The 26,704-nt window shown below is 42.9% G+C and overlaps 2 protein-coding genes across 8 annotated transcripts; one reads left to right on the forward strand and one right to left on the reverse strand.

The window, feature by feature from the left end:
* Positions 1–11,598: 11,598 nt before the first annotated feature.
* C6H2orf76 (chromosome 6 C2orf76 homolog) lies at positions 11,599–21,838 on the reverse strand. 7 transcript variants are annotated; one of them, XM_054070331.1, is made up of 6 exons: positions 21,805–21,827; positions 19,874–20,026; positions 18,135–18,185; positions 15,037–15,074; positions 14,828–14,909; positions 11,618–11,811 (listed from the first exon to the last, which is right to left on the reverse strand). In XM_054070331.1, exons 2-6 carry the CDS (start codon positions 20,004–20,006, stop codon positions 11,735–11,737), a joined length of 381 nt encoding a protein of 126 aa, XP_053926306.1. In that variant the 5' UTR covers positions 20,007–20,026; positions 21,805–21,827; the 3' UTR covers positions 11,618–11,734. The 7 variants fall into 7 exon arrangements, with proteins under 7 accessions (XP_053926304.1, XP_053926306.1, XP_053926308.1 ...); XM_054070333.1 differs by lacking the exon at positions 21,805–21,827 and adding an exon at positions 21,616–21,793; XM_054070328.1 differs by lacking the exon at positions 21,805–21,827 and adding an exon at positions 21,452–21,609.
* A 236-nt stretch (positions 21,839–22,074) lies between these two features.
* Positions 22,075–26,645, forward strand: DBI (diazepam binding inhibitor, acyl-CoA binding protein). Its single transcript, XM_054070334.1, has 4 exons — positions 22,075–22,203; positions 22,752–22,869; positions 25,558–25,620; positions 26,355–26,645. Exons 1-4 carry the CDS (start codon positions 22,195–22,197, stop codon positions 26,426–26,428), a joined length of 264 nt encoding a protein of 87 aa, XP_053926309.1. The 5' UTR covers positions 22,075–22,194; the 3' UTR covers positions 26,429–26,645.
* The last annotated feature ends 59 nt before the right edge of the window (positions 26,646–26,704 follow it).

Genomic DNA, 26,704 nt, shown 5'->3' on the forward strand with positions numbered 1-26,704 from the left:
TATTTTTTTTTTTCCTTTTTTTTTGTTTTTTTTTTCTTAATATGAAGTTGCACAGATTTTCTGGGCTTTGTGACAGCAAAGACACCCTGCCTCTGGAGTGTGTGCATCCATCAAGGCAGTGAGGTTTAGAAAAATGTATTGCCCCGGGTTTTGGTCTCCTCAGTGAACTCTGTGGACAAGTTAGAACAGCAATATCCATGTTATGTACTATCTGCAGATTTTACTAGCAGCATCCAAACTTGATAGTAAGTCCAAGTATCCCTGTTTTCTCAAATACAGACAGTACTTCTGGTCCTGCAAGTTGTGCCTGGTTCACATTTATAAGCTGCAAAAATAAGGTACCTTTTCCAGCATTATAAAAGCATTTGAAGAGAAGGATATCCTTAACATCAGATATCTGGTCTGCTCTGCTGTTTCTGAGGTGGCAACTGCTGCTGCTGTATGTTCTCTGTTTTCCTAAGCCAAAGTTTTAGACAGTATTTGATGGAAATAGAGTGAAGGTAATTATCAGAAAGACCTGCTGCTTCACAAAATCGCAGAGAGAAAACTAAGGCCTTCCAGCTGGCCTTATATCAAATAACAGGGTGAAGCTTTTAGAAATCATTGTCACCTGAACATGCCCATTTACCCAGACAAATGGCGGCTCTAAGCCCATTGGTTTCACCAGCAATAATAAGATCCCTGAACCATCTTGTAAAGGGATCAGCAAGAAAATACAGCAGTTCTGCATTTTTGGCCCAGTCCTTCATTGCCTTGCACCTTCAAAAATCCCTTGGCTAGATCACAAAGCAGCTCTTCTGACTTCACACTCACTTTGGACAAGGTACAGGGCAATGAAGATTTCTGTCCTAATTTTGTTTTCAACCTGTCACTTTCTATCCCTTCAAGCTCTTGCTGTTTATCAGAATAATTCTTCAGGTTTGGGACATCCAAATCACCAAACAGGGAATGGACAGCCATTCACAAAGACTCATTTAAAAGCAAGCGATCAGGATGACATGAGAAGACTACCTCAGCAAGGTCACATACAAGGACGTGGCTGGAACAGCCTCATTTTCCTGCAGTTAAGTAGAAGACAGTAGTCAGTGTCAGCATCAGACGAGGTACAGTTTGTGGGACAAGAAAGTACTTGTTACTAGACCGGTCATTAGAAAGGTTGGAGGGGAGGAATGCTCAGCTCTGGGGCACACAAGCCCTTCTACAAGACAACATTGTTTCTGTAACTTGGATGATTTCTACAAAGACGGATCTTAAGAATTTCCTCCTCAGCCTCAAATAACTACCATGAGTAATTTTCTTCAATATCGTTCATGTTGCCAGTGATGATATTGAGGGATTTCCATTCTTGCCAAAGGCTTACAGTAAAGTCTCCAACACTTCTTTTCACTGAACAGAAGCATATCTGCATGAGGAAAATGCCCAGATTTCCTAATCAGCTGATTTTTTTGTTGTTGGTTTGGTTTGATTTTGGCAACACAGGGAAGGTATCAGTCTTTCCCAATGTCCCCTTCAGAAATCTGTTCAGGTTTCCCCATCAAACCCCACAACTTAGCCCAGATCAGCATCTGATCAAATCAGTCACTAAGCAAATTGGTTACCTGGCACTGTTTATTTGTTGTTGAACAGTCAGTTAAGTTTCCACATGGATTTGAGACAAGTTTTGCCTGAGTAAAGTGCCACCCACTCCAGTTTAACTCATCCTTGGAAAACTAGATTCAGCAAGCTTGTTTTCTCAGTCTTCTCTTCCATTTCATCATCAAGCAAAGTCAACATAAAAGGAACAGTTTACACATTTTCTGGTTACAATAGCGTATTGCAATGCCTCTTTCTCCCATCTAAGCTTCTTTTCGCATCTTTAGGTTAGGTAAGACTGCTGCCTGGTAGCAAAAAATGGGATTAGGAGACAGGGAAAGAAGCTCACAGGCTTTGTCTTCAAGGGGAAATGTGTGGTTTTATTGTGAGTCTGCACGATTAAAGACTCACTTTTCCATCCAGCAGAAGCAAGGCTTGCACCTTTGCTTTGTTTACAAGACTTTCACGGCCACAGACCCTTTCCCATCGGTGAGTTTTCATGATGAGAATCAAAGTCGGGCACTCAGACCTACCTAAGGAGCTGGCTCTGCTACTGAGTCAGCACGGTGCTCTTCAGACGGACATAAGCCCAGGTGGACACATGAGCCAGCTCAAAATCCCTGCAGTTACTGCATTTCCACAGCACCAAGAAGAAGGCTGGTCAAGTGTCTTCAGGTAATGCCTGTGCCAACATCCTGTCCAGCCAGTTACCATCCCTCTTGAAGACTGAAACCAATTCCTATAAATGCAGCACTTCAGATGGCACCCTCTGTAGGCATCTGGTCCTTAAATTCTTGGACGCAACAGCCTGAGGAATTTCTTCTGATTCTGAAACACTGAAAAGTAGTGTGAGGAATTATTCAATTATCATTTCCCTGTGCATTTTTCGATGTGGATAAGGGGTTTGGTGAGGTTTGCTTAGAAGTTACCTATTAACTGGTTTTGTACTTGGAGTTTCTGTATATATGTACACAAACATATATATTATTGCAGAATATATAGCTGGAATGTAAATTCTTTATATTTTTATTTTCTGTATTGCCTACCATGTGCCTCTGAGACATAGAAGAACCAACTGAAAAGCTGTAAGAGTAAGGCCAGTTTTAATCACTGGCATCTGTAGTTATATAAAGATATTCTGAACTGGTCTATATAATTATATCAGATTTGGTTGGGTCTTTTTTTCCCTCCTAACCCTAAACAATACTATTACATAAATGTAGTTGTGTGATTATCTAGAATTTAACCACTAGGAAATAAAACCCACTATAGCCGGCAGCTGGTAGGGTCTCATTATCAAAGTAATAAGTGAAAACGATCATTGCTGTAAAACATGGTGCCAGGGCTTCCAATTACAGAATTCCTATGCACGTGGGAGGGCACAAGTGTGTACAGACATACATTTCATTACGGGAAGATAGTGATATTACACAGCCATTGTAGCACAAGAACAAACAGGCTGAATTCACTAAACAAGAAGTGCTATTGGTGTATACAGAGTTCAAGGAAGAGGGAGTTATGGATGAGAGTGTATGGGACTGGAAAGAGTTTTAACACTATCAATATGTTCTTCATTTCTTAAGTCACTTCTTCATAGAAGTGGCACACCATATCAACCAACTTCTGGATCTGCAGCATTGCATTTTAATGAGCTAATTTGTAAGTTGATTTTAATGAGTTCATTTAAATTCCTGTGCTGAAGATTAACCTCTGCAGGTACAGTTCCCTCACTCCTTCTGTTTTATAATACAAAGCTTTTAGCAGTTCAATTGGTTTCTTACTCTTCAGGGACTTACTTGCAAAGTGATATATCAAACTACAGTTAAATCTTCAGGGGGATACACTTGCTTCAGCACCTCTGTCTCATATATTTTCTCCAGTCTCTCCAGGATGACCAGCGCAGCTGCATGACCTCCTACAATCAGCAACAAAAGTCTGGTGTTATCCTTGAGCTCAAAATTTCACACACTGAGCTAGTGGGATCTGCAGACTGTGCCTCGGGTTTGAGGAATGAGATTTGTTACACTAGGAGAGTTTTCTTTTATGTTTATTGTGCCTTAATAACTAGCATTGGTTTTGAAGAATTTCTGCACAAGGTTTGTTAGTGCAAGTCAGAACCATGCTTCTTTTAAAGCTGAGCGTAAAATACACAGCAGGAAGATACCATCTACGATTAGGGACAGTTCTTGTTAGCAGAATGTGTGCAGAACTTTCCTAATTAAAGACTAAAAATAACTGTTGTGTGTGGCCAGTCTGGAGGATCACATTTACAAGCCATAGTATTACAGGAATCTTTCAGAAACTTAAAGTAGCACTACTACAGTCAGCCTAGGAAGATAATCTGCTTTAGATTTAGAAACATCAGCACTGGAGGATCCACCACAGCTGCTGTTCAGCTGGTTAGCTGCTCTTGTTATCAGTTTCCTATATCTGATTTGCAATGAACCAGCTTCAGCTGCTGCTGCTGCTGCTACGTGCCAGCCGGCTGGCTTAAAAAGCCAGCTTCAATAAGACATCTGCATTTAAGTAGCTGTCTCATTCAAGGTTCTAGAAAACATAGTTATCTGTGCAAGATTCGAGTCTGTTTTCTGCAAAAACAGGTTTATTTGATTTGGGAGGAGTGGGACAGGGGAGCAATGTGAAGAAATTTCTGTGATATTAACTGCTAGGGTATAAGGATTTAATCTCCAGATTGCTGCTTTGACTTCTAAAACTGACTGTTGTCCTCCAGCTGGATGGACACAAATACACGTATAGAGCCAAAGGTGCGGCCTCGAAGTTATGTGAAAAACAGACCGATACCACACCTATCACTTTAAAAATCTCTGTTCACTGAAGAAAAGGGGTTTCTCAAACTGACCTTAAGGAATACGTTCCCTGGGTTTCAGGTTAGAAAGCAGAATTTAATCTTCTCAAGATGTCAAATGTGAGCAGACAGCAATAGTTCTTACAGTACTTGCTGACATTCCTGGTACACCACACTAAGTCACCTGCCAGAGATCATACAAAGGCAAATTCTTATATTAGTCTGTCATACTGAGCTCCTGAACATATTGGCTACCAAATGAAACTCTCACGCTTCTGGCCAGCCGCTTTTAGCCCCCTACAAAGGAAAGAATCTATTGCTATCAGACAGAGGATGCCAGGTAACACAAGATACGATCCATATCTCATCAAAGGTCTCATTATCTAAGGGAAGATGAAAGCTTTGTGTCCCATCCTCTCCCCCCACTGCACCACCAGCCCAAACACCTCTCCTCTCAGCTATTTGCCAGGCATGCCATGCTTCAAGATGGGGTCCTGGTCCCCAGTGAAGCAAAACTGGGTGCAGTGCAGAAGGATGAGAAGCAAGAGTAACACCTCCCCAATAACCTGCGCCCCTACACAGAGCAGTCTTCTCCCACAGGCAGCACAGGACTGCACAGCCGCAATCTTCCATGCATCACCTCTGGATTGCAAATGGTGTTTGAGGGTTATAGTGACATTTTGGAATCAATAAGCAGTTCTTAAATACAGCAAGCAGTGGAAAACTCCTAGCATTACACCAGTACTATGAGGCCAGAAGAAAGGAACTGAAGAAGCAACGAAAATCAGAGGAACAGAAGAATTCAGGTAACCTACTCATCACTTATATTCTCTCTCTTTGATAGCTTTCTGGGCATCTGCAAGCTACTGCAAGAAAATGACAGGAATCTCAGCAGAAAGCTCTGTCGCATCTCATCCCTGTGCAACAATTCAAATTTATCCTTTTAACCAGTCAGCACCCAGGCACACTTCAATCATCCGCAGTGTAAAGCTGTGCACAGTACTTGGGTTTGGGCTCTGAAACTCATATCCCATCTCAGCTCATCACAGCTCAGAGAGTGTAGAGGATCTCGTCAGCCCTTGCTTGCAAGGAGGAAAGAGTAGGAGCTTAGGGTCAGAAGCATGGCAGACACATTTGTTGTGTGTTTAAGCTGTGTTGCTGAAGATGTTTTGCTCCGCTTTGCATGTGTGTCTGTTCTGGGTGGCTTTCCTTGTATTAAAAAAAATAGGCGTATTTAAAGTCTGCTTTACAAAAGCTCAGCAAATTAACACTGAATCTTTTCCAGACAATTCTTCAAATGAATGTTCTGCAAATGCCTCCTCACAGCATGCAGAGATTTAGATACGCTGGAACTGGCTCCACAAAGGATGCTCTCTAACAAGAGGAATTTAAGCACTGATACCAGTTCAATTTGCCGCTTTTTGATTTTAATATAAAAAGAAATACTTTCTGCAAGGAAGGATTCAGCTTTCATCACCCCAACCCTAGTACAGACTTTGCAGGCTAAACCAATTCACAGATAAGCACTTTTCATAAACATTACACATTTCTTGGCTTACACAGGTTCTGGAGAATGAAAGAACAGGCTGTGCTGACATCTGGTGGCTTTCTCTGCAGACAAAGACGGATTATGGCAAAAGGTCTTGGCTTTTCACTGCATTTTTTTTTTTTCTGCATTCCCAACGTAACTTCTCTCATTTTCTTCCAAGATACATTTTGATAAAAACATTTTTGTTTCCACTGCCCAGCAGACAGGGCTGTCCTGTACAAGTTCTCCTGTAGAACAAAGGATCTGTTGTTACACACTACTAGTGAGCATAGGAAAGGCTTCACCTTTCTTTCAAAGCATATTTCTTCATGAATACAAAAAAACAGTACATTCATTGCCACGGGAAATGCTGCTATTGCATATCAGATGAGGTGCAAACCTAACTGTTAAAGTATTGCCAAACGGCAGAGGTGGCAACAAGAAGCAAAGGGAAGTGGCTGGGAAAACAGGCACAGATGTGTCTTTTCCTCTAACTCAATAGAAAAGTGGGTGGTAGGGAAAAGTCAATGTCCCGATGATATGAAAAGTAGCAAAGCTGTCTGCTGGGCATCATTGCTTGATTCCGTAATCATCTGCAAATCTGTGCCAAGCAGTACTGTGAAAAGGAAGACATGGAAGGAAGATCAGGTGCCAACCAGCAAGACTGAGCTCAATCCAAACCGTTCAATAAGCAAAAGTGTGCACTTGCCTTAAGCATTTGTAATGCCTCCAGCTGGCTCAAGTTCCTCTGGAACTTCCAGGATCGTATCAGTCATATGAGACAAAAAATGAATGAGTATTGCATGTTCTGTTTTCTCTCTTGATTCAGGGATGCTCAGGATTTCTGTGGCTATTAGCTTGCAAGGACAGGACCCACAGACGTCCAGTCATGGCTATGGAATTCTTGGACTGTTAGTACCAAGCTTGTTTTTAAGTAAATAATCTGTCAAGGGATGTGCTGAAAATCTCCCAAGCAGTGAAAGAGAAACACCACAGCTTACAACTTATCTCTACATCACCTCTGTGACAGAAAGTTTGCATCAGATAAAGCAGTTCCCGAACTTTAAGGGTGGTGCATATCAGATTTTTGAGGACTCATTTATGCCACTGATAACTGTCCACATATAACTCAGCTATCTATGTTGGCAGTTTTCTTAGCTCTTCTTCAAGAGGCAACAAAAATACCTCTGGACAGAAAAATACACAAAAACTGTTGCATGCAGAGAGCATAACATGACAGAGCCTGAAAAACCAAGATGCCTATTTCCACAGTGTATGAGTTTAAATCAAAAAATTATTAAAACTCACTATTTTCATATCTTCAGTGGTATAAAAAACCAACACTACTCCAGTATTTCTGTGCCAGGAGTGTTGTGCATATCTTGTCCATTTATTTAGCTACACTATTACCTCTTCTCCTTCTTCCTGGTAGCTCCTTTCCTAATCTCTCTTTTCTCTTTCTGTAGCTATTCTTCCACACCTCCTAATCAAAACTCCAGTCACTCTGAGAGGATTTTCTTTCTCCAAGAAACACCCAAGCCCCACACACCCCTCCAGCTTCCCATTTGACTGCCTTTCCCTGCTATTCAATGCAATAGCCCAGTAGAAGTTGCATCTTATTTCAGTGTCCACTCTGGATGCTGTTCTTTTTGTTTTATAAAAAAGGCTGGTGAAAGAAGCATTACTAAAGGTCCAATTAAAAAAAAAACACAGTAGAAAAACACTTGAGGAAGAATACAGTTTACAAGTATGGCCGTTGAGAGCACTATAAAAGGCTCCACTGTGCTGCTGCAGAAAGAAGCCCATGAAGTGCCATTGCCAGGATGAACAGAGCTCACAAAGCAGTAGTTTAACTCTTCCCTTGGAAAGAGAATCTGGACTGCCAGACACATCATTCTTGAATATTTGCATTAGAACATATATCATTTTCTCCCTGAGGCCACAGAAGTGATCTTTCACTGTGCACTACGTAGCACTGAACATTAGTAACTGCAGCAGCCCAGAAAGGACAGGAGCTAAAATTTGGTGACTCATTCAAACATAAATGCCTTTGAGATCATAAATCAATCCAAATCTGTCTGAAAGGGCTGGAAACCAAATTCAAACCCCCAAAACAGGATGAGAACATCAGTGTTTGCACAATCTGAGAGCCCTAGCGTGCTGATGGATGTCACCTAGATGCCTTGGTAGGACAGCCCGAGACACTGATCTCTGGTACACAACCTACTTCTTACAAAGTTACCTTCATTACTGTAAATTTGGCTGAACAAAGCTGGTGTACTCTGGAGCGTAATGCGTTAGATTAAACTGTCTGAGAAGATGAGCACAAACTCAGCCAGATTAATCTGACAAACATGACAGACTGTGTAAGGAGGTAGCTGAGCCATGGGCGTGCGTCCGGGGAGCAGGTGCCAGCAACAGAAAAGGGGCCTGGAGAGAAAGAGGGAAGTGGTAAGTTCTCCCTACAAATTCATGCATAACAGCATCTAAATCCCGAGATAACACAGGTGACTCCTGGCTCCTTACAAGTTAAAGATGCAATCACCCTTTTAATCGCAGATGACAGTACGGTAGACTACTTTCACAAGAGAATAAAACTCTGTTTGAAGCAAAGCTGTCAGTGAGTAAAACCAGCTATCGAAACCAGCCTAAACCAGAAAGTTGCCAGGAAGGATGAGGAAAATGAGATGGGAACTATACATAGAGGTTTCTGTGACTCTACATCTAAAGCAAAGGGAACTTTTATTTAGGTACTCTGGAAATCACACATTTGCTTTCACTATCACTTGTCAACAATTTAAAAAAAAAGAAAAAACAAAAATCAAAGCTATAGGAAATGGTAAAGCTTACTGCTCTGGAAATTCTCTACTGGAGTTGGTGTTGTCAGCACTCACCCAGAGCTGAGGGTAAATGTGTGGGTTTAACGCTACTGCACACCAGGTCTCATTTGATTTAGCGGAACCTATGTCCAAAAAATACTGCTAAAACAGAAAGCCACCATTGCTTCTGTTTCAGTGAAGAGAGTCTTAAAGGTCTAGCGCCCTGTCTTGGTGACCTCTAAAAGGCAGTTTCATAAGCAGTATCTATCTAAAGGTACCTTATTGGATGCATAATTAATTTTTCTTATTCTTGATTTCATTAATGTAGTAAAAGAGCCAGGAATTACCAAGAACTAACAGATAGCAAGAGAGTATTTGGCTCTTGGAAAGCAGGAAGAATCAATTCCAGTCTTGAACACATATAGCTCACAGAGTGGACCTCTTCTCACAAAAATACAATCATTCAGGTTTTGTTCTTAAAACTGAAACCATGAGCTTTCACTCCGTTTGGGAAAATGCTCAATTCCTACTTATGCACACCGATGTCCCAGCAGAATTCAGGTTGCTACCTCTTGCATGAAGGTGTCCATGAAGTAAAGCTAGAAACAGGCAGGCTGGTCTTTGAGCACAAAAGCCTCCCAACAGTCATTTGTGCTTTTCAGCATGCTAAAGAGGGCTGGAAGAGAGTATAAAGGAAAGCATTCACCAGTGAAGAGCATGAAACACTTGCCAGTCTGCACCATTTAAACAAAAGAGACCAAATATAAAATGAGAGAAGTAAAGCTATGTCTTGAAACAGAGATTCTTTTCTCAGACTCTAAAATATCCAGTGATTTGGCCATAAAACGTTTCAATTTTCATTAGAAATCAGTAAAGGGATGGGACCTTACTGTGCATCATAGAATCACAGAATAGTTTGGAACGGGACCTTAAAGATCATCTAGTCCCAACCCCCCTGCCACGGGCAGGGACATCCCACCAGACCAGGCTGCCCGAGGCCCCATCCAACCTGGCCTTGAACACCTCCAGGGATGGGGCAGCCACAACCTCCCTGGGCAACCTGTGCCAGTGCCTCACCACTCTCATGGTGAAGAAATTCCTCCTAATGTCCAGCCTAAATCTGCCCCTCTCCAGTTTATACCCATTCCATCTGGTCCTGTTCCCACAAGCCTTTATGAATAGCCCCTCTCCAGCTTTCCTGTAGCCCCTTCAGGTACTGGAAGGTCGCTATAAGATCTCCTCGGAGCCTTCTCTTCTCCAGGCTGAACAAGCCCAATTCTCTCAGCCTGTCCTCGTAGGGAAGGTGCTCCAGCGCTCCGATCATCTTTGTAGCCCTCCTCTGGACCCATTCCAACAGCTCCACATCCTTCTTACATTGAGGATTCCAGAACTGGACACAGTATTCCAGATGAGGTCTCACAAGAGAGGAATAGAGAGGCAGAATCACGTCCCTCGCCCTGCTGGCCACGCTGCTTTTGATGCAGCCCAGGATACGGTTGGCCTTCTGGGCTGTGAGTGCACGTTGCCGGCTCATGTCGAGCTTCTCATGGACCAGCACCCCCGAGTCCTTCTCTGCAGGGATGCTCTTAAGCACGTCATTCCCCATTGTGTACTGAAAACGGGGATTGCCCCGACCCAGGTGCAGGACCTTACATTTGGCCTTGTTGAACCTCATGAGGTTCCCAGAGGCCCACTTCTCCAGCCTGTCCAGGACTCTCTCAGGACTCTGGCATGCATCTCATCAGGTCTCATAGACTTATATATGTTCAAGATCCTCAGGTAGTCACAAACCTGACCCTCTTCTACTGTGGGAGAGAGTGAAGTTTACGCCCCTGGTCACCATCTTGCTGTCCCATGACCCAGGAGAGGTGAGGAGAGCAGTTATCAGTGAAAACTGAGGCAAAAAAGTTAGGTAGCTCAGCCTTCTTCTCATCTGTTGATACGCGATCACCATTTCCAACCATCAGTGGAGGTACGTTCTCTTTGATCTTCCTCTTTTGATTGACATACCTGTAAAAGCCCTTCTTGTTGGTCTTCATTTCCCTTGCCAAGTTCAGCTCCAGCTGCGCGCCTTGGCCTTCCTGACTTCATCCCTACACAACCAGGCAGCATCTCTATACACGTCCCAGGTTCCCTGTCTCTGCTTGCACTGCTTGTGTAGTTCCCTCTTCTTTTTTAGTTTAACCAGCAGGTCTCGACTCAGCCATGCTGGTCTCTTCCCCTTCCTGCCTGATTTTCTACATGTGGGGACCGAGCGCTCTTACGCTTTATGGAAAGCTTCCTTAAATATTTTCCAGCTCTGATCCACTCCCTTGTCTCAGAGGACCATGTCCCAGGGGGTCCTACCGAGTAATTCCTTGAAGAGCTAGAAGTCTGCTTTCCTGAAATTTAGTGTCCTGACTATACTCCTCACCTGTCCCCATATCCCTCTGGACCTTGAACTCCACCAGTGCGTGATCACTGCAGCCCAGGCTGCCTCCAATCCTAATGCCACTGATGAGTTCGTTTGTACTGGTGACCATAAAGTCCAGTATTGCATCTCCTCAGGTGTGGGTCCCTTCTGGCAGGTGTGGAGGAAGCAGCCTTTCACCAGGTGGACCCCATGGCTGGGCTCCCTCTCGTTGACCAAGCTTGCCCCGAGCGCTGGAACTGCGCCCTCCCTGCACACCTTGCCTTCGCCAACTGATCTCGCAAACTGATTCGACCTATCTCCATATGTAGGTGATGTCTGCTTCCGGATCACACCAAGGATGGGTGTCACAGGCCAGAGATTGTTTGCACTGCTGGCATCGCAAGGGTCAAGCAAAGAAAGAAGAAATGCAAGAAAGAAAAAAAGCCATTTATGTCTCCCAGTTCCCATATTGGCAGAAATTAATTTCTATAGGAAGGGAGTCACACTGTTTGCAAAGCAATCCTCTAGGATTTATTGATCTTTAAGAAAAATCTCATTAAGCAGAATAAAGAAAATTTACAACAGGTATGGGAAAACAAAACAATCTCTTGGGATCTTCACCAGGCTGAAACAGGATTAGCTTTGTAGTTTCTGTAATCTTCCTCACAGAAGAATGCTAATTCGGTCTCATTTGCTAGAACGAATATAAAAAATGAAATATTTAGCACGGCAGTATATGAACCACCCAACAGCCAGCTACTTAGAATCTTAGAAGACAATTGGCAACTTTTTGGTCAAAGACAATTATAAAGCACTACACAATTTTTTTTATCCCCTTCATTTTTACTGAAGAGATTCTAGTATTAAAGATGTTGCTTAAACTTGTTAAAAAACCACAAACCAAAACAAGAACCTGAATATATAGAAGTAAATATGTACACAAGACCCCTCAAGATTTGTTTAACACAGGCTCCTGAATTGTTTGTATAAGCATTCAGCAAATTAAGTGATTGCATTTCTAACACCTTCAAATGCCAGAAAAATAATGAAGCATGATTTTCGCTTTTCTGCTCATTCTTGTGTTAGGAAAGGGGAAAAGAAACTACTTTTTTCCATTAAATTAGCCTGTAGGTATAATAATGTAATACTTAGAGGATCAGTAGAATATTTTACAGATCACTTTACATTCTCCCTCATGACCCATCAAAATACGTGTCTGAAGAAGTTAATTTTTTGCCCTGCTGATGATTAATTCATGAGGCTTCAACAATATGCAAAGTGAAAGACACAAATTGGCTTCTCCAGCAATACCTTCAAATACCTCTAATTATTCACAGGGGATATGGCAGAGCTAAAGGACCCACAAAGGTTCAGAGCAGTCACAATTCTTTCAACCCAGTAGGTCAAGGACTTCCTCTTCTAAAACAATAAGTCAGCAACATTACTAATTCAGAACAGAGACAAATCTGATGGAAAGCCTTCACAATTATTAAACATGGAATTCTTTAAGGTGCTGAGCCAATAAGTTCCACATTCATTTTTTAAATTAAACCTGAAGTTAATGAAGTCTGCCTGTCTTGTAAAAAAGGGAAAAAAAAGAGCAGAAGGGGTTTTAGAATCTCAACTAGAAAACAGACAAGACTGTTTGCAATGAATACTGAACACTTTATTAACATACACTCTGCTCTTAAAAAAAAACAGGCAAGCATTAACTTTGCTGACTAGATAATAGCTGTAATAATAATCACTACCACAGAGGCTTTCCCGAGGATACTTATCTAATGTCCTCATAATTCATAACTCTCTAGCCCAACTCTGTAAAGTGCCAAGGGCAATCAGCTGCAGCTTAGAAAATATGTTCTGCGTGTCTCAGAATTTCCCATACTTTCTAAAACCAATTCTCAGTTTTATCCTAGTAAATCTTGTCCAAACTAGATTGGAAAAACATAACAAGTCAATGGGAGATTTCAAATCTTCTTACCGATGTAAATGAAAATGTACAAAATAAGGAGTAGTGGTCTATGCTATCATACTTCACTTTCTTGGTTTACCCATTTCTGCTTCTATTTGAAGAAAGAGGACTTCTTCAAGAGTTTACTAGAAAGACACTACTCCTAACTCTGTTGATTTTCATATCAAGAGACACTGGAACATAACAAATTTCAAAATGATTTAATGGTACACTGCTTTTTACAGAGAAGAGGTTTTCTTTTCTGTCACAAATACCCACTACGTGCTAATGCCTAAGTGCTGTTACTTCCTCTGAATTAAATAAAAAAAGCAGTTTTGTTTTCTTCCCTGAATAAGCCACCCCCCTCTTTGTGTGGAGACAGAACAGACTGATCTATTCCAATTTCCTTTCACTGTAATATTTATTCTGATGTTTTGTCACCCTTTTTGAGATTGTGTCCAACTGTTTCACTACTGTAGCTACAAACCTAGCTTCAAAGACAGATAGTATACAAATATTTACCAATGTCTTTTTTAAAGCTGGCAGCTCTGGACAATCCTGCTTCTAATCCAACTTGGCACTATCATCATTCTCTTTCCTGAACTTTACTGCATCTTATGTCTTAGCTATGTAAGAATCATGCTTAAATGAATCTTCCGCTAACTAAATTACAAACTGAAGACTTGAGCACCAGTAATCCTCCTTCCTAAGGAACATCGGGGGGATTTTTTTCCCTACATAAAAAGACCTGGTTTAGCACAAACAGCTAGAGAATAACTATCACTCATGTTATAGGAAAGCCCAAAGACCTTTAGGAAATATATACTGAAGCCAATTGCAGTGCACCCCACAGAACAACACTAAAGAGACATCCCCAGTCACTTAAAACCAGAAAGTAAATGGCAGGAAACAAAAGAGCCAAGAAACCTCCGAGAAAGAAAACCCATTCACTAGCTGGGGAGCAATCAGAGGGCATCAGGAACAGGAGGGAGCTTTCTCTGCGACACCCCTGCACTTAGAGTGCAGGCAGTTAAGCGTTCCAGCTAGGCAAATCAAATTCAAATGAGCGAATGTCCATATCAAGGTGGAATGCAACTACATCCCTGAAGTATCTCGCTGCCACAAAGTCATTCAGCCACATTTATGAGAAGCCCAAAGGACATTCAGGGACCATCAATTTTATCATGACAGACATTTCTTTACATTATTACCAAAAGACATGCCCTATATGTAGTCCCCTGTCATAACGTGAGAAATCAGGTCAAGTTTCAACTCTTTGCCATGTTCAGCACATTCTCTAAATGATACTGCTTGAGCTTTCCTGAGCAATCTGGCTATCAGGCACTGTATGCTGCACATTAAACAAATCTAATCTTATTTCATTATTCCACGCTGGTTCCACTACTTATATTTCTAACCAAAACATCAGTTTAAATGTTACTGATAAGACTAAGCAGACATGGTACTAATAACCTACCTGTCAATCATTTAAAATTACTCTCAGCAAAATTATAAGCATACCCTTTAAAAATCACAATTTGCATTCTGAGCATTTGGAGTGCAGATACCTGCTGCCCTCAGTCCAATGATTTGAATGCACATTATCCCCCCTTCTCCCCTGAATAATTATCGAGTAGTGTAAAGAGCATCAGGAATAGCATTTACTTTTCAGCAGGCTATCCAAACATAATCAGCCAGTTATCAGTTTAATGACAACCACCACGAATAGCGCCTTCAGTCAATACAAATGTACTCCTACCTACTCCAGCTGCTTTCAGTGTACTGTCTTCTTTCAAAATCAGTTTGTCATCATCTTCCAAACTCACTACAAGTTCACCAGTCTACAAATCAGAGAACCAGAATAAAAAGAGAAGAATTTACTGTCTCTGCCCCAGTCTTGTTTGACAGTGCAGAGATCTGCCTGCATTAAAGCGTGTAAAAGGAGAAGAATACAACTAATAACCATACCTTAGATTTGTGTGCTTGGTGAATAATCTTCATTGTATCTGAAATAAAATACAATTTTTCTGTAAAATAAGGTTTAATAGGCAGGTAACACTCAAAACTGTACTTGGGGAAGGAGAGAAAACAGAAACATAAGGTTCAAAATCTTTTATTATTACCAATTTTGTGTAATTACTCCAAAGGAGGAGAAAACATCTTAATATCCTCAGTCCACAGCCACATTTTTAAACTCATCAATCCAACACTAAGGTACCATATCCTATTTGGCTTCTATCCGCTGGCTGAATTACAATAACTGACTAATGACTGTCCCCACTGCCAGTCAAAACACATCAATTTAAATGTCAGTTAGGGTGTTCTAACCTAACAGGTTTTACACATGCAACTGGAGCCAGACAAACAGCATTTATGCACTGTCAGCTACTACAGTTAAGTTGATAGTCAGGAAGTGATTGACACAGTAACCCCACCACTTCAGATCATTTCTCAAATTTTTCCTTCTCAGGAAGGAAGCACTCCTGGTAGAAATTTTGTTAAGCAAGCCCATTTTCCATGAACATGTACAGCCACTCCACTTTTTAATCCCATACCCCATCCCAATATTTTAATCCTATACCAATAATATTTCTCTCTGACCTGTTTGTGCGATGTAGCACTTTAAGAAATTATGCTATACAAAAAAAAAAAAAGAAAAGAAATATTGCTTTCTTCCGGCAATGTGGGCGGGGCTTTGTTAACAGAAGGGAAAAACAGGAGAAAATAATGTGGTCACTAAGGCAACCAGATGAGTGCAAAGATCTAGAGGGAATGGAAGTCAGAAGATGCCCGAGTAGCACTAAAAAACAAAACAAAAAACAAATAAACCCCAAATCAAAACAAAAAAAAAAAAACCACCAAAGTCTGAAGCTTCTTTGTTTAAAGAAATTCAGAATAACACATCAATACCTTTCCAGCACAGAAGCAAAACCGGGTTCTGTTTGCCTGCTCCTTTTCTGTGCTAGCTTGTGTTTTTGCATTAACTGAACACTACATATCAAAATAGTCTGGTAAGACGAGGATGCAAGAAAGTTAAATATAGGCTAAAGCAGTTAAATACAGACTTCTGTGTCTTTATCTGAGCTATTAAATGCTCCCCTAACTCTGTTACAGAGATGAAACTACAGTCCCTTCGCATCCTAGCTAAAAAGCTTTAGGTCCTCTCAATTGCCTTTGCTATTTCATCCCCATAGTATTCAATCACATTCACAGATTTTTATCTTTTCTTTTCCAGTAACAGATCTTTTATGACAATAGATAAGAATTCACTTTCTAAGACTGACAGTGCGAAGTACCTATCATATTGTTCCATGTTCATGGAGGGGGGAAAAAATGAGAAGCTGCTTATGAGACAAGTTGGCACCCAGGCTGCCATCATCAGGGAAAAGATGGCAATCGTAGGAAGATGAAAAGATTGGCTGAGAAGAATTCTAGACAAAGGGCAAGAATGACGTGTAGAAAGAAATTAAGAGAAAATGGAAGTCATACGCTTTGAGAAGTGAGCTAGAGCATCAAGCCAAGAGGATTGTGGCATCGGGTATGATGTTGAGGGAACAAAGTAGTGCTGGATTCTAGAGAGAAGGAAACCAAAACAGGCACAAGGTGAGAGAGAGCCAGGTCCAACTGAGATTTCTGGCACTACCACACAAAGCAGAAAGAAAAATCTGACTCTTACTAGCACTTTTCATGCAGAAGTCTTGCTGCTCTTTCATCACCAAAATACAAGACAGATAGTAGAGCACACAAGAGATGCCAAAAAAACACGAACCTGGATGACTCACAGCCAGAGGGGAAGGTGAGGAACTTTGCTTTGATTTTTCTGTGTGAAAATTTCCATGCAGCCAGCACCATCCTACTAAGACTAGGCCCCCACTTAACCAGTGTAACAGGTTTTGAAGTTCTGCAGCGTTTTTCACCCACGCTAGGCTCACTCCTACACAGCACAATCAGGTGCTCAGACACAGTATATGCCTTGGGAAAAACTACACTGACACTCTAGGTGATGAAAGAACTGGCAGCAGGGATTGGCAGCACCAGGAACACAACTGATAGCAGCCATCCTCCACAGGAATCCTCATCTAATCAAAGCCACAGAGGGGAGGAAGGGCACCTCCAAATCAAATCTTAGAGTTACATAGATTTTAAAACCTTAAGTAATACATTAAAAATAACAGTAACATCCAAGTCCTCGCCACCGGTCTATTACCATTCACGTATTAAGTAGGTTCGTTATTCAATTATTTTGATCACTATAGAGGAAGGAGTTTGTCAGCTCCAAGAACACAGGAGACAGAGGATCACTTGCAACAAAACTCCAAGGGAACTTTCAGAATTGCCAAATCTAGGAAAAGATGTTACTGCCATCCAAGTTAACAAACTCCAAGAAAGGAAGTAATGTATTCTATTTTGTAAGTACATTCCATCCCAAACAGATGAATTGCACATGTTCATGTCAATATACAGATAGCTTTACATTAGAAGATAAAGCCAGACTAAATTTCACACCAAGTTATTTCATTCCATCAGTTTGTATTTAAAAGCTTTCATTTCAACTTTAAGCAAAGTACCACTGCTTCTCTTACATCATGTAAGTTGTTTGATTATACGAGTCATAAGGATCTGCCATTTACTGCCTTCAGCTCCCATTTCACCATCCTTTCTGACTTCACAATCAGTAAATAGATACTGAAATACAAAAGCACACATAGAACTACAATTTCAAAGCAATTTCACAAGCTGCTCACTAGAGTGAAAACAGACTTAAAAGGTACTTAGAAAAGTCAGAAAAAAATGATACCAAAAGCTATCAGTATCAATTAGCAAATAATGTAAAACGTACAGCCTAATTAAAAGATTAACATAGAACTTCAAAATAATGGTCAGTTTCTGCAAGCATGATCTCAGTGGCATAACCCCGGCTACAGGAGCTGGGTAGAGTCACAAATGTAGGTGGGCACTGCCACCAGCATGAGTATTCTACAGCAGTTGTCTTCTAAATAGTATAGAAACTGGTATAAAATATTATTTTTACAGGAATTAAAAAAAGAAAAAAAAAACTCACGTACCATACTTGTAATTTCTAAAAGGAGGAGGAAGCCCTGTTCTTGAAGGCACATCTATTAAAATGAATACACCAGGTTAAAACAAAGTTGTCCTTTTCTTTTATTTACCGTATTTCATTCTCTGTTATTTTACGCGTGCATCCTGGACATTCTTTATATCAAAATAAATCCACAACACATGAGACTTAAATACTAAAACACAACCTTTGGCTCAGATTCTATAGTGCCTCCATATCCAATTAACTTCACTTGAGCATGAAGTCCCTCTGAACAAAATAATCCATGAGGACGGGGAGCCAATGATATTAGGATATGATAATAGGAGTCTGACTCTTCAGAAATCTACCAGGAACATCTTGTTGATGGTTTGCACAGCATCTCTCTATACCCTATACAAACAGCTATCATTCATAACTGAATTGCTCCGTAAACACAGCCATGCAACCAGCCACAAAAAGGGAACTAAACTGTAGAAAATCAAATATTTACCTGCATGCAGGATACAGCCTGCTTACAACTTCCCTAGTGCCAGTGCTCCAAGTGACACCCACACCCTTGGAAGGCCCAGCCACTTGGGAAGCGCTCAGCAGCAAGGTGGCTGAAACCATAACTTTACGAGTAATTTAACAATTTATGTCAAACTCTTCTTTCAAAACATATTACAGTAAAGGAAGGAACACAGCTCCTTTTGCACCAGGAACAGTACTATCCATCCATCTGTGTTCAATACGCTAGCTTTGTCTCAAGTAACAGCAAGCTGCAATACTGCACACATCCAAAACAAGCATCTTGGCATTGTTTTTTTATTTTATTCTTCATAACAGCAGCTGTACCATATGCTCTGAAAGTGCTTGTAGTTTTCTAGCAGCATCCTAAGATCCTGCCATGCCTTTCACTGCCTAGAAGCACAGAAGTTGCTGAAAACACAATACAGTTGCGAGTCCCAGGGCAATGTCCTAGGAGCTGCTCAAATGTTATCAGCTGTAACAGTTTGAGACTTGTTGAAGCTGACTTCACGCAAAAAATCAAATTATATTATTCTGCACCTCATGAATGTCTCCACGTAGGTGTGGAGAAATACACCTGTAAGATCAGGATAACACCTTGACTCCTGAGGCGTTGTGTGGGCTGATCTACAGGATTTAATTTTTAGATACACTGTCACTTTCAACCAGGCTTCTAAGACATAAAGCCCACAGATGAGTAAATCTGCACCACAAAGCTCAAGATGGAGACAGAAACTCAGAAGCAAGTGCACACGGTGAGACCTCACAGTGTCAAAAACAATTTTTCCAAGATCCTCTCTTCTCACAAGTAGCAAACAGACTTGCATTCCCACATTCCACACATTTGCATAGTTCCTAAGGATCAAAGCCACTCTAAATTCTATCAATTTACTCCTATTAATTTATGAATAGCTGCCTGACATCACCAAGCACCACTCGAAGAGCCTGAGGCACTGAGCCAAATGCAACAATGCCCTTGTCTTCTTTTGACTAAGCCTGGGGATTTGGGCAGGGGTAGCAGTATTCTCAAATTTAGGCATGGCACCCTGACCACAGAAGCTCTTAGTAACTCCAGACTTCTCATCTATGGGAGAAGAGCACAGAGGGGATGTAAACACAAACCTGGCATTTCTACCAAAGCCACAGCATTCCCATTCATTTGCTCCCCTTCACTGTTTTGTGCAGAGACAGCAACACATGGGACTGAAACAAACAAAGAAGACAATGGCCCCTTACCCTTCCGCACAAAATTAATGAACTGCTTTACTGTCTGATCCAAGTTAACTTCATGATACACGACAGGTCTGAAGTTCCGATGTTCAAATGAGCGAACAAGACGGACCGTGACGGTTGAGCTTTCTGCTGACATGAGAATTGATTCTGAATAACCTGGAAAAAAGTAAAGAAAGGAATTATTGTCATTCCTTTGTGTACAGCTAGAAAATAAAGTGCAGGCGGGCCTCATGCAAAGATTAAAACATGGCAAGAAATTCAATACCGTTATGTCTTTTGGGACTTCACTTGTAGTATTTTTACAGAAAAAGTAACAGGTCCTCAAAACAAACAAAGGTTTACCTAGGATATTATTAGTACTGCACACCAAGCAGTCCAGTTCTGTGCCTGTACTGTGTACTACAGCACCAGACTCCACATCAAACACACAGAAACATTATCGATAAATGAAAGCGTGACATTTGGGTTTTAAGTGACTGAAAGCTTAACCTGCTGCTCTACAAGAATGTACTAGCATGAACAAAACCAAAATCTTTTTAATATACTTAAGCCGTAGGGAGCATAACACCCTGAAGAATGCCTAAGCTCTTACACAATGCTCATTTTCACCTCCACACAGGAAGTGGAAAAACCTTACACCCATACACATGCAAATAATCCTCCTGGTTTACTACTACACAATTATGGGGTTTAATTTATAATAGTAGGTTTCTAGAACAGCTCTGCAGGGCTTATACTACTTTAAAAGAGAGCAGAACCTACAATGGAATCGCCTTATCAACTGCAGACCCCTTGCAAGCAAGCCCACGTACTCTTCAGTTGGGTTCTTTCTATCCATAGGAAAATGAGCTATTTCTGACCTCAGAAGCCTTCTCTATTTTTGGCGCCAGGTATTCCTCAATAGCCTTGCTTTCTGGTCACACACTACACTGCTGTGATTACTGTAGCAGTGAGCAAAGACTCTAGTCGAAGTGTTGCAACATCAGTCAGGAGCACAGCACGACCTCTGCTTCTCCTTTCCCTTAGCAGCCATTTCAATCACCACTTCCAATCCTTCAAGGGCTTCTCTTACCTATACATACCTTCACCTTCTTTTCTTTTCTTGTATCCTTTTTTTTTTTTTTCTTTTTTGTGCCTTTTGTGCTGTAGGGGGAGATTATTGAAGCGCCCCACCATCATGCAGGTACCCAGCTACCTCCCAGTCTTTGCTCTACACCTCCTGGCTGTATCCTGGCAAAGTATTTCTTTAAATATTCTCTGCAGAATGGGGACACAGACCTCCCACATCACAATGCAACTTGCTTTTAGAATCATAGAATCATGGAGTGGGTTGGAAGGGACCTTAAAGACAATCTAGTTCCAACCTCCCTGCAATAGGCAGGGACACATTCCACTAGACCAGGGGGATGTGTCCCTGCCCACGGCAGGGGGATCTTTTACATCCCCTTGGTTAGTAATTCCCATAGCTCTAACTCCATTTTCCATGTAAAGCCGCGATAAACGAATAAAAGAGGCCAGTCAAGAAAAGCATATTCCTCTGCATCTGAAACCAACAAGATTCACACTACACAGTGAAGAGACCCATTTTCCTGATGCAATTCCGCACGGGATGAATATGTGGAGGGCGTGGTACAGAGTAAAGAAGCGGGGAAGGCATTCATTTCGCTCTCTCCTGAGCAGCGTGGAAGAGCAGTGCAGGAACACAGCTGTGAGACCACAGAGAGCTGCCAACCGCCGATTTTCACCTCCCCTGCACAGACCCAGCAGGCTGATCCCACGTGCGGCCGGGACCTTCCCAGCGCCTCCTCGGGGGCAGCACGGCGGGTCGTCCCCAGAGGCAGTTGCTCGGGGGCCGGGAGTGCCCCCTCGGGCCTGCCCAGCCCCTCCCACCCCACAGCAGCTCTCCCGCCCCACAGCAGCTCTCCCGCCGCAACCTCGTTACCGACTTCCCCGCCACCACTTCCGGGTCTGTCGCCCCGCACGGCCTCACCAATCAGATCCCCCCCGCGCCACTCGCCGCGCCTCGCGATTGGCTGCAAGGCGCCCTGGCCCCGCCCCCGAGCCGCAGCGGGGCTGGGCGGGTCTCGCTGAGGCCCCGCCCCTAGAAACCTTCCCATTGGTTAAGGGCCCGGCTCCCCCCTCACGCCCCGCGCTCCCATTGGCCTGCGCCGGTCTTGCTCCGCCCCCCGGGCGCTGTGATTGGGCGGCGGCACCGCCCCAGGGGTGAGGCGGCTGGGCGGCGGGGGTGGTGCGGCAGACGGCGGCGGGGCTGTGATCGGGATTGGGATCGTGATAGGGATCGGGATCGCGGCGGGGCTGCCACCATGACTGAGGTACGGGGAGCCGAGGGGCGGCGGGACGCAGGAGACGGCGCGTTGTTCTTCCTTCTCCCCCTGCTTCCGCCTTCTGCCTCCCTCACACCCTCCTCCCACTCCTCCATCTCCCCCCATTCTCTTATCCTCTTCTGCCCGCTTCCCTCCCTTCCTATTCCCTTCCCACTCCGCATCCTTCCCCCCCATCCTTCCCACCCCCTACTCACTTCTTCCCCTACCCTATCTTCCCTACCTCCTTCCCCCTCCTTTCCACCCCTCATCCCTCTCCTCCCCACTCCTCTTACCCCCTTTCTCCCCTTCCACCTCCCCTTCCACCTCCCCTTCCACCTCCCCTTCCCCCCTCCCCTCCCTTTTTCCTTCCTCCTCCCCACTCCTACCTTCTCTCCCCCTCCTTATTTCTCCCTCTTCCCCCTCCTCCCCCTTTTCTCCATCCTCCCACCCCCCTCTACCCATCTCCCTCCATTCCACCCCGTCTTTCCCCCCGTTCCCGTGTGGCAGGGCCAGCCTGCTGGTTCTCACCCCCACCCCGGGGCTCTCCCCCACCCCAGGCTGCGTTCCAGAAAGCCGCCGAGGAGGTGAAGCAGCTCAAGTCCCAACCGACGGACCAGGAGATGCTGGACGTGTACAGCCACTACAAACAGGCCACAGTGGGTGACGTGAACACGGGTGGGTACTGCCCTGGTGCAGCCGGGCCTGAGGCTGAGCCAGAGGCACTTTGAGAGATGAAGCCTCACCCTCCGTTGCATCCCTCTGCTTTGTGCAATCCCGCGGTTTAGCAAAAAAAAAATGACTCTACACCGAATTGGCACGGGTATATAGGCAGGCTAAGCTGACATGATAAGGGTTTGTGCAATTGTGGTTTTTAGATTAACCCAGCTGCAGTGGTCTGAATCACAGAACTATGGAATGGCTTGGATTGGAAGAGACCATGAAGGTTATCCAGTCCAACCCCTCCTGAAGTGAGCAGGGACATCTTAAATTCAGTCAGGTTGCTCAGAGCCCCATCCAACCTGACCTTGAATGTTTCCAGGAATGGGGCATCCACCACATCTTTGGGTAACCTGTTCCCGTGTTTCACCACCCTCAGCATGAAAATTTTCTTCCTAATATGCAATCTAAACTTCTTCTCTTTTAGTTTAAAATCATTTCACTTTGTCCTATTGCTACAGGCCCTGCTAAAAAGTTTTTCCCTAGCTTTGCTAGAAGGCTGCTTTAAGTATTGAAATGCTGCAATAAGGTCTCCTTGGAGTCTTCTTTTCTCCAAGCTGAACAACCACAACTCTCTCAGTCCCTCTTCACAGGGTAGGTGTTCCAGGTCTTTGATCATTTTAGTGGCCCTCCTCTGGACCTGTTCCAACAGGCCATGTCTTTCCTGTGCTGAGAGCTCTGGAGCTGGACGCAGTATTCCAGGTTAAGTCTCACCAGAGCAGAGCAGAGGGGCTGAGTCCCCTCCCTTGACCTGCTGACAATGCTTCTTTTGATGCAGCCCGGGATATGGTTGGCCGCCTGGGCTGCAAGTGCACATTGGCAGCTCACGTCCAGCTTCTTGGAGACCTCAATCAGTAAGGACCTGCCTAGGTCAAGGAATGCTGCTTTATTGCAAACACTTCTCAGTTAAACTGGCTTTAACAGCAGGGCAAACTATACAAGTGTGGCAACGCAATACTTTGCGGGGGGGTGGAGGGATGCAGTTTGTTTAAACTGGATTGGCTGCTAAAAATAGTGTTGGCGAGTGAAACAGAAGAAAAAGATGCATATGTGTGTAACAGGAGAAACTTTTATAGGAGCTGCAATTAAATATCACATCTTGGAACACTGAACCAGAAATATCTCTGTAGGTATACTACACAATGTCTGTACTGCTACTTCTGTTGCTACACTTCTGTCACTGGTAGCTCAAGCTAGGAATAACATTGAGAACTAAGCCCTCCCTCTGTTGACCTTGTGTAACACTTGAGTAACTAGAATTAGAAAGGAAAAAGGTCATTTGTTTGGAGTGCTGGCCTCCTGACACAGTTGCTGGTGAAGTGTATTGGATATTGACTGAATTTAAAGCTGAAAGTGAGGTGTATGGGAAACGGTGAGTATAGGTGCGTGCAGTCTCCTTTTCCCAAGATAGACAGAACAGAGGGAGAAAAGAACCAGTTTTGGTTTTCAGATATGATCATTTTGGTGTGGCTGGACCTTAGAATTGCTAGTGTTTCCTAGGTGAAATAGTGCTGTAGAGTAGCTAATACAGCAACATTTCTGTAAGTCGCTGCATTCTTGTGAAGCAGTAGCTAACAGTAGATGGCTAGAGGAGCAGTCTGTGTAAGTGTGAGCCAATAGGGCTTTTTGTTGGAGAGAAGCGGAGCTGCCAACTAGTTCTGCAAATCACATTCCCATGTGAGCAGCACAAGAGGTTTTTGTGGCTGCTGTGCATGCTACTGTCCAGTTCCATTTGTTGATCCTAAAAACTGTCTTTAAGAAGAGAGAGAAGTAAAATCACAGGGGTACTTTAGGTGAAGCATAGCCAGGTACACATCTATATCTCATTCATTTCTTCTTTGTTTGGCTACAATGTGGCCTGTAACGAAGCCAGTTAGAATGCAGTGCTTATAACCCTCATGGCAGAACAAATGAAGAACTGTATGTTAGAAACATACCATTAACTTGGCAATTATGAGTTCTAAGCTGTATGCTGTTCTGATTTCATGTCTCTGCATGTAATGGACCTTAGGGCATTCCTGCTTTACTTTACAGCTGATGATGTTCTTTAATCAGATAGCCGTCATGTGGCAGCAGTGTCTTCAGAAAGTACAATAAAACCAAATTACGCTGTTTGGTGCTCTTCTGCTCAAATGCTGCTGTCTTAAGGGAACTCGATAGCAAATATCTCTGTTGCTGCTGATAGCATTCCAGCACGCTCCCTTCAGCAACAGAGGTGATCTCCTGGCTATGGGTTAGTAAGTTAATGCTGCAGTGGTGAAGCACTGTATTTTATCGTAGTTAAGAGCTAAGTAGGTTCAGGAAAAGAGTAGGTCTGTGTGCCTTTTGAACATCTCCAGGAATGCTGACTCCACCACTTCCCTGGGCTGCCTGTTCCAATGCTTCATCACTCTTGCAATAAAGAAATTTTTCCTACTATCCATTCTAAACCTCCCCTGGTGCAACTTGAGGCCATTTCCTCTTGTCTTGTCACTTCTTACTTGAGAGAAGAGACCAGCACCCACCTTGCTATAATCTCCTTTTAGGTAGTTGTAAAGAGCTATAAGGTGGCCTCTCAGCCTTCTCTTCTTGTTCAGGCTAAACAATCCCAGTTACCTACACCCAGACCACACCAACTAATTCTGCTGCTTGTACTGTCTCTCTTAGATCGCCCTGGTATGCTGGACTTCAAAGGCAAAGCAAAATGGGATGCCTGGAATGCATTGAAAGGTAAGCATCTGCTTAAAAATTAAAAATTAATAAATAACACCACAGGCAAACTCTTCAGAAAATTGTATGTGAATCAGCAAGAAATAAAATAGTGTCAACTTGTAAGACAAGAGTTCTAAGAGTTCAGAGTGCCATGATAATAAACTCTTACTTTTGACTACCACTGCAAGGTAGAAGTAATCCCCAAAAATGTAGCCTGTCTGAAAGGGAATTAAGATGTGAAATGCCCAACGAGCCCAAGATGTTACACAAAGGACAAATGTCACAGCAGCAGAAACCTTAAATCTCTTTTCCAGATCCTAGCCTGGTACCCCAGAAACTGAGCTGTCCCTCCAGTTACTGTGTTTCTTCTAAATCTTTCCTAACTAGAAGAGGCAGAGGGGCTCTGAGCATTAAATGAAGAGCCAAATAAGTTGTCATGTCTGTGAAAATGGGATTTTTCAGATGTCTTAAGGACTCAGCACTGCATCTAAATATAGTCTAATTTGATTGAATACTGTGAATGGCCTTAATGGAACTAACACACTGTTCAGTTGCAGTTTATAGAAATGTTGGTTTGCACTGTTTTCTCATGATTGCTGAACACATTTGTTTAAAACTTTAATTCTCGATTCACAGCCAGGTGACCTCCTTAGCTTCTTTGTTCTCTGGTAGTGTGCTGCTCCATGCTGTTGCAAGAAGTTGTGACTTGGATGTAAAAGGTATCTGACTGCTTCCTGTGTTCTGTCTTTCAGGGATGTCCAAAGAAGATGCAATGAAAGCTTACATAGCAAAAGTGGAAGAACTAAAGGGCAAATATGGCATCTGAGGACTGGACATAGTAGCCACTTGCCTGAAACATGCCTTATTTCTAATACTGTGGAAAACCAATTTCTGAAAATAATTTTGCATACCTAGTATATTCTAATCGGTTCTCCTCATGCCTGTAGTCCAGGGAAGTTGTGTACCTACCTAATGTACTGACACGTTATAAATTCCTTCTGGGAACAAAAGATGGAACTCATTAAAGTGCATTTGTTACTTTAGCTGTTGTGGTGGTCGTCCCTTGGAGAGTATTCTGAGCTCATCCCTAAATTGCCCTGTT

This window comes from Cuculus canorus, chromosome 6 (assembly GCF_017976375.1).
Source record: "Cuculus canorus isolate bCucCan1 chromosome 6, bCucCan1.pri, whole genome shotgun sequence".
NCBI lineage: Eukaryota > Metazoa > Chordata > Aves > Cuculiformes > Cuculidae > Cuculus > Cuculus canorus.